Here is a 12,688-nt window from a genome sequence, read left to right as displayed (position 1 = left end):
AGTAGCTGGAACTATAGGTGTATGCCTCCATGCCCAGCTAATTTTTGATTTTTCTGGTAGAGATGGGGTTTTGCCATGTCGGCCAGGCTGGGCTCAAATTCCTGGACTCAAGTGATCTGCCCACCTCAGCCTCTCAAAATGCTGGGATTATAGGCGGCCTCTAAACTCACTAATTTTCTTTTTTTTTTTTTTTGAGACTGAGTCTTGCTCTGTCACCCAGGCTAGAGTGCAGTGGCACGATCTTGACTCACTGCAACCTCCGCCTCCCAGGTTGAAGCAATTCTCCCATCTCAGCCTCCTGAGTAGCTGGTATTACAGGCACATGCCACCACGCTTGGCTAATTTTTGTATTTTCAGTAGAGACATGGTTTCACCATTTGGCCAGGCTGGTCTCGAACTCCTGACCTCAGGTGATCTACCCACCTCGGCCTCCCAAAGTGCTGGGATTACAGGTGTGAGCTACCGCGCCTGGCCTGAACTCAACTTTAATTAAAGGAAAGTAACGTCCTCCTCTTCTTCATTAGGACTGAGATCTTGGCCAGAGTGCCCAGGGGAGGGCAAAAAGGTCAGGTACTAGGCCAAGTGTAGCCAAGAGTTTGGTTACATAGAGGGGGAGGTATCGAGGAAGGGAGGAAGTTGAGCAAATAAGTAGACAGACTGAGTGTAACAGTAACCAGGCTTCTCACCAGTGGAGAAGAGAGTTAAACATACAGAAAGAGAGAAAGCCAAGATAAATCCTGCAGTGATGAATTAGAATTGGAAATACTAGTTTGAATTGATGGGTTGTTTGTTTATTTTTTGTTTTGTTTTTTTTGAGATGGAGTCTCTCTCTCTCTCTTGCCCAGGCTGGAGTGCAGTGGCGTGATCTCGGCTCACTGAAACCTCTGCCTCCTGGGTTCAAGCAATTCTCCGGCCTCAGCCTCCCGAGTAGCTGGGACTACAGTCGCACGCCACCACACCAGCTAATTTTTGTATTTTTATTAGAGATGGGGTTTCACCATATTGGACAGGCTGGTCTCGGAACTCCTGACCTCATGATCCACCCGCCTCAGCCTCCCAGAGTGCTGGGATTACAGGCATGAGCCACTGCACCAGGCCTGAATTGATGGGTTTACTACACAGATACAGAAAAAGATACGCCTGTATCCTTTTAATCTGAAGAAATAGCTGACTTCAGGCCTGGGTTAGGGAAAGTACAAGATGAGCCTGGACCACAGCGTTACGCTAGTTGCAAGAAAGTGCTTGGAGAATGATGGGACCATTCTAAAATGACACAGGAACTAGTCTGTAGAGGTTCCCACTGGCCAAATGTGGAACAGTTTAAGCATCCGAATAATTATAAATGGTAATAAATTATAGCTCATAGTGAGTTCATGGTGATATAAATAAATACATGAATGTGTGGGGGCAGGGGAGTTCTACCCTTCAACAGAATGACAACTAATAGGTCTAGAAGCAATGATAGAATGAAAAAAATCACTTGAAGGCCAGGAACTGTGGCTCACATCTGTAATCCCAGCACTTTAGGAGGCCGAGGGAGAAGGATCACTTGAAACCAGCCTGGAAAACCCTGTCTCTATAAAAATAAAAGTAAAAACATTAGCCAGGCATGGTGGCACACGCCTGTAGTCAAAGCTACTCAGGAGGCTGAGGTAGAAGGATTGCTTGCGAGCAGGAGGTTGAGGCTGCAGTGGGCCATGATCATGCCACTGCACTCCAGCCTGGGTGACAGAGACTCTGTCTCAAAAAAAACAAAAATACAAAAATTATCATTTGGTGATACTGCTGAGAGAGAGCATTAAAAAAAAATCACCATTTGGCAACTATTATAATAAGTGAACTCCTGATCACTTGAGGTCAGGAATTTGAGACCAGCCTGGCCAACATGGTGAAACCCCGTCTCTACTAAAAATACAAAATTAGCCAGGAGTAGTGGTATGCACCTGTAATTCCAACTACTCGGAAGGCTGAGGCAGGAGAATTGCTGGAACCTGAGAGGCAAAGGTTGCAGTGAGCTGAGATTGCGCCACTGCACTCCGGCCTGAGTGACAGAACAAAACTCCATCTCCAAAAAAAAAAAAAAAAAAAAAAAAAAAATTTGAGAGAGAGTATTTACATCTCACGTCACAAAAGACTATCCGCCCTAGGGATGAACTCCTATACAGCGATAAGACCAATGACACAGCAGAAAATGAGCAAAGGATATGCAAAGACAGTTAATAGAAAATACAAATAGTTCTCAAACAAAAAGATGCTACATATGAAATACACAAAACCAAAAGTTTAATAACATATTGTTGGTGAAGCTAGGAGAAAGAGTCACTCTCATATATTTCTATGGAAATATAAACTGGTTCAACATCTATATAGGATAATGTGGCCACACCTATCGCCCTTTGACGTAGCACTCCCATTTCTAGAAATGCTTGCTTATGTGTGAAATAATACGCATGGGTGGTCCCCAACCATTTTGGCACCAGGGACTGGTTTTGTGGAAGACAATTTTCCACAGACAAGGGTTGGGGGCTGGGTGGCAATGGTTTCAGGATGAAACTGCTCCATGTCAGATCATCAGGTATTAGATTCTCATAAGGAACGCGCAGCCTAGATCCTTCACATGCACAGTTCACAATAGGGCTTGTGCTCTTATGAGAATATAATGCTGCCACTGATCTGACAAGGAGCTGGTGCTGAGGCGGTAATGCTCGCTCACCCCTCACCTCATGCTGTGCGGCCTGGTTCCTACCATAACACAGACTGGTACTATTCCGTAGCACAGGGGTTGGGGACCCCTGACATATATACAAGGTAATTCTGGGCAACACTGGTTGTAAAAACAAAATACTGGAACAACATATAAGTCCAATAAAATTCTGGTTATATGAATTATGGTAGACCCAAATAATGGAACACTTTGTAGTGTAAAACAACAAGCTCATTGTACATGATACAGATTTCTAGGATGTATTAAGTAAAAAGAGTAAGATGCAAAAGTATGCAAAGTGTGCCATATGTTGTATAAAATGGTAGAGATAGATAAAAATATATATTCATATTTCATACAAAAAGACATAAGCAAATTACTAATTAGAGGTTGCCACTCAGAGAAAGGGGAAGGAACTGGACGGACAAGAAAATTTTTCATTGAATTTCACAGAATTTTTTTTTTTTTGAGATACAATCTTGCTCTGTCTCCCAGGGTAGAGTACAGTGGCATGATCTTTGCTCACTGCAACCTCTGCTTCCCGAATTCAAGTGATTTTCCTGCATCAGCCTCCCAAGTAGCTGGGATTACAGACGTGCACCACCACACCCGGCTAATTCCTGTATTTTCAGTAGAGAGGAAGTTTCACCATGTTGGCCAGGCTGGTCTCAAACTCCTGGCCTCATGTGATCCTCCTGCCTCAGCCTCCCAAAGTGCTGGAGTTACAGGCGTGAGCTACCACACCCGGTCTGAATTTCCCTGAATTTTGAATTGTGTGAATCTATTACTGATTCAAAAAAAATTCAAAGCCCTAAAACAAACAAAATATTGCCTGTTATAGGAAACCTGTTTCCTACAGGATAAAATACAAACTCTTGAGTTTGGTAAATAAGAATCTTCATAACTGGAAGGGAGAATGTGGAGTCTGAGGTCAGGTTCCTGGGGTTAACATTTAGACTAGTTTAATCATGAGATTGCAAGACTCTGGGCATGTAATTTAGTCTCTCTAAGCAACTTCTGTAAAATGGAGACAACAATACTACCTCCTCCAGCACTAGGTTGTGAAGAGTAAATGAGGCAATCCATGGCGGCAATGCTTAGCACAGTGCCTGACATATTGTCAGACACAAATTGATGCCAGCTACTTATTTTAATAACATGGTTCAATCTACCTTTCCAGAGTTCAACATCCCCATTTCAGTGCCATGAACTGAGGCTCTGAACCTCTATTTCCTCGATTGCCAAACTTTTAAAAACTGGTCTTCTGATCACCTCAGTCTCCATGCTCTCCTTGGGTGAACTACCAACTGTGACAATAAAATATGTGGCTTCAGCCAAGCCTTTTCTCCTAAACTGTAGGCTTTAGCTCCTAAATGATTAGTCTACACTTATTCCTGGATGTTCCTGTCAAGGAAACAAAATATCCAAAATTAAAATCATTATCTTTCTCTGCTCCACCTCCCTAAATATGCTCCTCTCCTTACATTCCTAAAATAGTTAACAGCTCCACTAATCACTTGTCATCCAATCCAGAAACCTAGGAGTCATTCTTAATTTTTTCTTCTCTCTCAATTGCTCTCCCAGCCCAAATGTTCACCAAATTCTTTCCATTCCAATTCCTGAATAGCTCTTAAATCTTTCTATTATTCCCTGTCCCTGCTTTAGTTCTCTTATTACATATGAATTCACAACACTCCCAGAGTGCTCTCAGCTCTTGATTCTCCCCTTCCCAATGCGCCCTTGACAATGCTGCCACAATTTGCTCTTGAAATTCATATCTGATTTTTCCATATTCAAACTGTTTTAATGGCTTTCTAGTGCCTAAAGAGAAAGTCTCAACTCCTAAGCATGGTACACAGGCCCTCCAGTGACACTGTCCTGACCAGCTGTCTTCTTCACTGGCCAGCCCCACACATCCTTTCCTTCAGCTAAACAGCACAGTCTCCTGAGCTTGTTGCTTTTCTCTCATTGCTCATCACCTCTGTTCATGCTCTGTCCTCTACCTAGAACAGAATCAACTCATAGGGCATGTAAGCTCGATGGGAACAAAATTACATCTTTATTTTCACTAACTTCTACTAAAAATTAGCATTTCCTTCTATTATGCTGGCAGGGAGCAAAACCGTCATATTTGAATTACATGTGACTTTGTCTCTACAAGAAATCACAGATTTTTCATATCATACCAGCATTGTTGCAGATAATCTCAAAATACTGTTTATAATCATAGTTTGAAATCACAGTAGTGACTAATCTCTGATAGAGCTTATTTAATGTGTTAAACAACAAAGCACATATTACTGTATCTAAACTTGCTTTTAAAATTTTGATACTGAAATTATACTTCAATATTATTGGCTTCATTTATAAGTCTATGTATTTTAATTTATGTATGTATTTAAAACCTTTATTTTTAAAAAGGATCTACAAGCTTCTCCAGACTGCCAAAGGTATCTATAGCACAAAAAATGTTAAATACAAACCTAAAATATTCTTTCCCACTCTATCTACCTAAGGGACTGCTATTTTCCCTTTAAGACTTGGTTAAAATACCACCTTCACTAATTAACTGTCATCCTGGCCATAACTTCTAGGCCACCTCCCTATTCCCACTCCCACCCCCACCACCACAGTCCACAGGCTCTTTGTACATGTCTGGCTCCCCCATTAGACAAAGATCCTTGAAGATAGGAAGATCATTCGGTTTTGCATATTCAGCACTTAGCTCAGCGCCTGTCAAACAGAAGTGAAATAAAGTTGTACTGAATAAATAAAGACTATAAACTAATGAAAGATTTTAGAGTCTTAAAATCTGAGTTTGGATCCTGGCTAACAATTAGTAGTGTTGTGACTCTGGGAAAGTCATTAGCCACTTCTTTTTTTTTTTGAGACGGAGTCTCGCTCTGTCGCCCAGGCTGGAGTGCAGTGGCCGGATCTCAGCTCACTGCAAGCTCCGCCTCCCGAGTTTACGCCATTCTCCTGCCTCAACCTCCCGAGTAGGTGGGACTACAGGCGCCCGCCACCTCGCCCGGCTAGTTTTTTTGTATTTTTTAGTAGAGACGGGGTTTCACCGTGTTAGCCAGGATGGTCTCGATCTCCTGACCTCGTGATCCGCCCGTCTCGGCCTCCCAAAGTGCTGGGATTACAGGCTTGAGCCACCGCGCCCGGCCGTCATTAGCCACTTCTAAGCCTCCACTCTCAGGTATAAAATGTGGGCAACACCTCACCTACTTATTGCATGCTATCGTCAAAAGGATCAGATAGAGTAACAGTGAACATACTTGTGTAGGTTGCTGGGGCTACATAGATTTTAGTTATTCTTGTATTATATGCCAACTTACTTAATATTATTATACCAACTTACTTAATAATACATTTTAAAAATTGCAACAAGAGAATGAAATGACAAGTTATACATTTGAAGAAAATATTTTCTTTCTTTTTTTTTTTTTTGAGACAGAGTCTCACTCTGTCACCCAGGCTGGAGTTACAGTAGCATGATCTCAGCTCACTGCAACCTCTGCCTCCTGGGTTCAAGCAATTCTCCTGCCTCAGCCTCCCGAGTAGCTGGGATTACAGGTGTGTGTCACCATGCCCAGCTAATTTTTGTGTTTTTAGTAGAGACAGGGTTTCACCATATTGGCCAGGCTGGTCTCGAACTCCTGACCTCAAGTGATCTGCCCACCTTGGCCTCCCAAAGTGCTGGGATTACAGGCATGAGCCACCATGTCCAGCTGGAGAAAGTATTTTCAAAAGACACATCTGACAAAGGACCGTTAGCCATACTATACGAAGAACACCTAAAACTTTACAATAAGAAAACGACCAACCTAACTTAAATACGAGCCAAAGACCTTAACAGACATCTCAACAAAGATATACAGATGACAGATAAACATATGAAAAGATGCTCTACATTATACGTCATCAGGGAGATGCAAACTAAAACAATGAGATACACCTACTAGAAGAGTCGAAATCTAAAATATGACAACATCAAATGCTGCCAAGGATGAGGAGCAACAGGAACTCTCACTCTTTGCTGGTGGGAATGCAAAATGGTACAGCCACTTTGGAAGACAGTTTGGCAGTTTCTTACAAAACTAAATGTACTCTTAATATAATCCAGAAATCACACTCCTTGGTATTTACCCAAAAGAGCTAAAAACTTATGTCAATACAGAAAGCTATACACAGATGTTTATGGCAGCTTTACTCACAATTACCCAAACATGGAAGCAACCAAGATGTCATTCAATAGGTAAATGGATAAACTGTGGTACATCAGACAATGGAACATTAGTCAGCAATAACAAGAAATGAGAAATCAAGCCATGAAAAGACATGGAGGAACCTTAAATGTATATTATTAAGTGAAAGAAACCACTCTGAAAAAGCTATATACTGTGATTCAACTATGTAACATTCTGGAAAAGGCAAAATTATACAGACAGTAAAAAGATCAGTAGTTGCAAGTGGATTGGAGAGAGGGGTGGAGAATGATGAATAAGTAGAACATAGAGGATTTTTAGACCAGTGAAAATACTCTGTGTGATACTATAATGATGTATACATGTCATTATACATTTGTCCAAACCCACAGAATGTGCAACACCAAGAGTGAACCGGAATGTAAACTATGGACCCTGGGTGATTATGATGTGTCAACGTGGGCTCATCAATTGTAACAACTGTACCACTGTGATGTGGGATGTCGATAATGGGGGAAACTATGTGTGTGAGGGGCAGGGGTTATTTGGGAAATCTCTGTACCTTCCTCTCAGTTTTGCTGTGAACCTAAAGCTGCTCTAAAACAATAAAGTCTTAAAACACAACAATAACAACAAGGTGATGCTAAGGTCAGATGATTATTAAAAACTTCACCTCCAGTCAAATCCCTCTACCTGCCCTATTACTTTCCAGTCTTTATGCCCTTGTTCTCATTAATATTCCCATTATTTTGCCAATGCCCTTTCCTCTTTGCTGCCTTGGTAACTCATACTGGTTCTTCAATACTCAGTTCAAGTGTTAATAACCTCCTCTACAAACCCTCTGCTTTTCCCTTCCCCACACTTCATACAATGTATGAGTTAACTGTATGTGAGCCTTTGAAGAGCAGGTACCCTGACTTATTCTTCTTGGACTCTTTCCTTCAATCCCAGCACCCACCAGGAATTCATGTTTGCCAAGCATAAAATTGAACAACCAAAGGTAATTAGAAAATATCTGATACAATATTTAACACTGTATGCTTTTGGTTATCTGTAAGAAAAGTACAGCCCAAGCCTTATAAGTTGAAATTCTGAATGACGAATCTGTCATAAGTCCTTTAAATATTCAGTTTTTCCTCATTTTAAATGTAAATCCACTCACTCTAGCAAAAAGCAAGGTGAAGTTCATCTTGCAATGTCTGTTTCAACAGTCACGCCCTAATGCAGAGCACTGTATCACTGAAAAAGAGTCAAGGTGAAGAGGTGAAAACAAGAAACCACAGTCCTTTTGGATTCTTCCCATTCTCATCTTGCTCACAAGAACAGGAGTGAGAATTTTAGCTCAGATCTCTTACCTCAGAGTTAAGATAATGGAAAACAGAGGCCAGGGGCAACATAGCCAGTTCCAGGCACAATGAGTTATAGGTTAACCCTTGAAGAAGTGGTAGGCCTGTTGATCTTCCAGGTCCAAATACAACCTTACAAAAGAATTTCTGAGCCTCCCAAAGAGTTGCCTTAAGATTTCCTCAATTCTAAGGAGATGGAGACAGTTTCCAAGAAAACATATATATATACATATGTAAAAATAACTAAGTCAATGATATACAAACAATAACCAATCTAGGCCAAATTCTGAGTTTGAGACTTAATAGCTCTAAGAGAAAGCAGAAGGAAATAATCACCTGCTTTTACTATCACTAAATGACCTCACCTCCTATGTCACAGACAACACAAGAGTACACAGGAAAATTTCAATTTCCTGCCATTTCCTTTAGATTCATTTTTCCAAATAACCTGAGAGCTGGTTGTCTGATTTGCTTTTGTATTCCTTTACGTTAATTCCTAAAAGTCAGAAACCAGCTTGCTCAACAATGCCCCATTTTAACTTATTAATCATTCCCCTATATAAATGTCCTCTACAATCTTCTTACCTACAGTTAGGAAGGTGCTCAACAGCTGCTCCGTGGCAACAGGTTTAATCTCTGTCCGAAGATTAACAAATCTGCCAACCACCAAGGGGGCTCGGCGGAAACCCAGAATCCTGGTTTGGAAGATTGAAAACAGAAGAGAAAATCTTAGGGGATGTTTTTTAAGTAACAGTCTTAAAATTACAGTTCATCATGTCAAATGTGTAAAGGGTTTTAGCTAGCAGGTAAATCTAATTTTTTAGAGACACATATTTTTAGGAATTTAATGTCAAAGTGTGTGTAATTTATTTTAATATACACTTCAGTAAAAAGAATAAGACAAATCTGATAAAATGTGAACAACTGTTAAATCTACAGAGTGGGTATATGGGCTCATTATACTATTCTTTCTACTTTTGTAGGTTAGAAATTTTTTCATAATAAAAATTAAAAATAGATTTTAGGAAAGCATTAGAAAAAATGAACCCAACTCACATATGGGTTCAAATCTTTAAATAAAACAGCACATTGATTAAAAAAAAAAAAGGCAGACTGATCTAAAAGGATACCCACAGAGCAAATTAAATAAAGAATTTGGGCCGGGCGCGGTGGGCTCACAAAGCCTGTAATCCCAGCACTTTGGGAGGCCAAGACGGGCGGATCAAGAGGTCAGGAGATTGAGACCATCCTGGCTAACACAAGTGAAACCCCGTCCTCTACTAAAAAATATAAAAAACTAGCCGGGGCGAGGTGGGGCGGGCACACTGGTAGTCCCAGCTACTCGGGAGGCTGAGGCAGAGAATGGTGTAAACCGGGAGGCGGAGCTTGCAGTGAGGTGAGATCCGGCCACTGCAACTCCAGCCCGGGAGATAGAGCCGGACTCCTGTCTCAAAAAAAAAAAAAAAAAAAAAAAAAAAAAAAAAAAGAATTTGAAGATACCTCTAATATCTAAAAGGTTGAAAACAATATTATTTTAAAAAATGAATTTCCTGGCTAAAAAATATACACTAACGAACAAAAGTTGGAGAGGCAGAATTTGGAAACACACAGAAAATTTATAATGAAGAAAAATAAAAATCACCTATAATTCCACAACCCCGAAAATAATTACAGGTACTGACATTTGGCATATCAGCATGTTTTTCCCCTTTAAGTGTGGGTATATAAACACACACTCACACTTATGTATATCATACAATTGAGAATTACATCGTATGTAGTTTTATATCTTGCTTTTACTCATCATTGTATCGTGAACCTTTTTCCCAGTCATTAGAAAGCCTTTACCCGAATGGGATTTGTTTAGGGCTTCTGATTCTGTCCTAAACCCCAGTCCTTAGAAAGCCACAAAGGCAAGTAAAGTATTTGTCAAAATAACATAGAAATCCAGAGATCCCCCCTGAGGTAAGGGAAGGTGGTTAAATCTGACTGTAATGAAGAAATAGCAACCAAAGGGAAAAGTATCAGGATCCACAAATGAAAAAGGGTTGGGGAAGCGTTTTTTGTGCGTGTTTTGTTTGTTTGGTTGGTTTGGTTTTTGAGTCCTCCACTCCTGTTGCCCAGGCCGGGGTGGGCAGTGGCCCATGATCATAGCTTCCTGCAGCCAGGAACTCCTGGGCTGCAAGTGATCCTCTCATCTTAGCCTCCCCTGTTAAGCCCTCCGCCTGTTAGCCCTTACTCCCCCTGTAGATCCAAGGGGGGGGGGTTAGCCAGGACTACAAACACATGCCTAGATTGGGAAGTATTTTTTTCTCCCTATTGAAAATTGCCAAGCCCAAGAACAACAGCCAGTTTAGCATTGAGGGGCAATGTTACTGTAGCACTTGAGGCTGGCTACAGTGACACTTAACAGAAGTGACAGGAGGATTGGCAAGAGAACATCTTTCAGACTTTGAGGTAGGGAAGGACTTTTAAATACAAGACTCTCAAAGCACAAGTCACAAATTGAAACATTATAGTTAGTTAACATCAAAAGTACACAAGTACTCTAAGTTAACAGATAGGTCTCCTGCTGTGAAAAGACAAACTTTGCCAGTAATGGGGAAATACAAAATAACAGTGAAATAACAATGAAATATCACTTTACATATATATCAACAAAACTTACTGTGTTGGGTAATACAAAACACTGGTACAGAAATGAGGAACTTTATGCCTGTTGGTGTCCAACAAACAGGATGGGGGGGTTGGGGATGAAGAAAAGAGGTAAACAGATAAGGTCTTGGAAAGCCTGATTCTAGTGTGCCATTAAGTGAGGAGTAGGATTTATCCAACTGTATACCACTAGGTCTTAAAAGGGGCAGCAAAAATTCATGGTATTGTACACATGTATCTAAGCTTTTCCATATCAATAGACTGTTGTATATGTATCTTTGAGTTTTGTATTCTTTCTCTAGGGTACTTCCTAGAAATGTCTTAGATATGTATATAAAAAAGCAGTTATTTGTTCAAATGATATAAATATTCCTTAATGATGATACATTTATCCTTAATTTTGATATATAATGCTAGGGTTCTTAACAAAAAAGCTGAAACAATTAACAATGCCATAAGCAGCATATGAATCTCAATGTATTCCTCCCAATAAAGTATTATCTTTTTTTTAAGCTTTGCCATTTTCAACAGGTAAAAACAGTATCTCAACCGAATTTTAAAAAATTTCTGGTGAGGATGAACTTCCCCCCGCTCCCACATATTTATTAGCAATTGATAGTGTTTGTGCTCTTAACCTATTTTCTAACAGAGTTTTAACATATATATACAGATTTGTATAAACACATATTAAGGCTATTAATACTCAGATTATATTAGATTCAAGTGTTTTCCCCGTTTGTTGTTTGCTTTTAAATTTTGTTTGCTGTTTCTTGATATATGTTCATTATTTTATTTAGTCAAGATTATTGAATTTGTGATTTTTATGTTACTGCTTTTATGTTTACAAAATCCTAATTCAGAAAAAGACAAACATTTCATCTTTTTTTTTTCTGGTTTCCTTATAAATTCATTTTTAGGCTGAGTGTTGTGACTCATACCTGTAATCCCAGCACTTTGGGAGGCTGAGGTAGGCAGATCACCTCAGGTCAGGAGTTCCAGACCAGCCTGACCAACATGGTGAAACCCCGTGTCTACTAAAAATACAAAAAATTAGCTGGGCGTGGTGGCATGTACCTGTAGTCCCAGCTACTCCGTAGGCTGAGGCAGGAGAATCGCTTGAACCCGGGAGGTGGAGGTTGCAGTAAGCCAAGATCAGGCTATTGCACTCCAGTCTAGAGGACAGAGTGAGGTTCTGTCTCAAAAAATTTTTTTATTTATTATTTTATTTTATTGAGACAGCATCCCACTCTGTTGCTCAGGCTGGAGTGCAACGGTGTAATCACAGCTCACCGCAGCCTCGACCTCCCAGGCTCAGGCAATCCTCCCTCCTCAGCCTCCCCACTAGTTGGAACTACAGGCACACACCACCACACTCAGCTAATTTTTGTATTTTTTTTTAGTAGAAACGGGGCTTCACCATGTTGCCCAGGCTGGTCTGGAACTCCCGGGCTCAAGTGATTCACCCACCTCAGCCTCCTAAAGTGTTGGGATTACAGGCATGAGCCACTGCATCAGTCATAAATTAGTTTTTTAAAACAAATATTGTGAGCAATTTCTTTTAAAGTCGGCCAATATGGCCTGATGAAAGAGCTGGTCAGCAGAGTAACTGGGATACCAGACAGTTCAGCTGCAAGGTTCCTGACTACTAACCTGCTGGGGAAAAAAAAAAAAAGAATTTTCCTAGTTAACTTACAAACTTATAATTCACATCTATTTTCTTTTCTTTCCTTCCTTCCTTCCTTCCTTCCTTCCTTCCTTCCTTCCTTCCTTCC

General features: G+C 40.5%; 1 protein-coding gene across 2 annotated transcripts in view; it reads right to left on the bottom strand.

Annotated features, from left to right (window-relative positions):
- The window catches only part of FAM20B (FAM20B glycosaminoglycan xylosylkinase), a 53,692-nt gene that overhangs the window by 13,583 nt on the left and 27,421 nt on the right, over positions 1 to 12,688 (bottom strand). For both annotated transcript variants that reach the window (XM_017891671.1, XM_017891672.1), the window contains exon 4: positions 8,847 to 8,956. In XM_017891671.1, coding sequence (XP_017747160.1) covers positions 8,847 to 8,956 — 110 coding nt within the window. The remainder of the gene's footprint in view (positions 1 to 8,846; positions 8,957 to 12,688) is intronic.

The sequence above is a fragment of the Rhinopithecus bieti genome, unplaced genomic scaffold (genome assembly GCF_001698545.2).
Source record: "Rhinopithecus bieti isolate Rb0 unplaced genomic scaffold, ASM169854v2 scaffold_20101, whole genome shotgun sequence".
In the NCBI taxonomy this organism is placed as follows: Eukaryota; Metazoa; Chordata; class Mammalia; order Primates; family Cercopithecidae; genus Rhinopithecus; species Rhinopithecus bieti.
The sequence above is the reverse complement of the archived record's forward strand: the minus strand, read 5'-3'. Positions and strand labels throughout refer to the sequence as shown.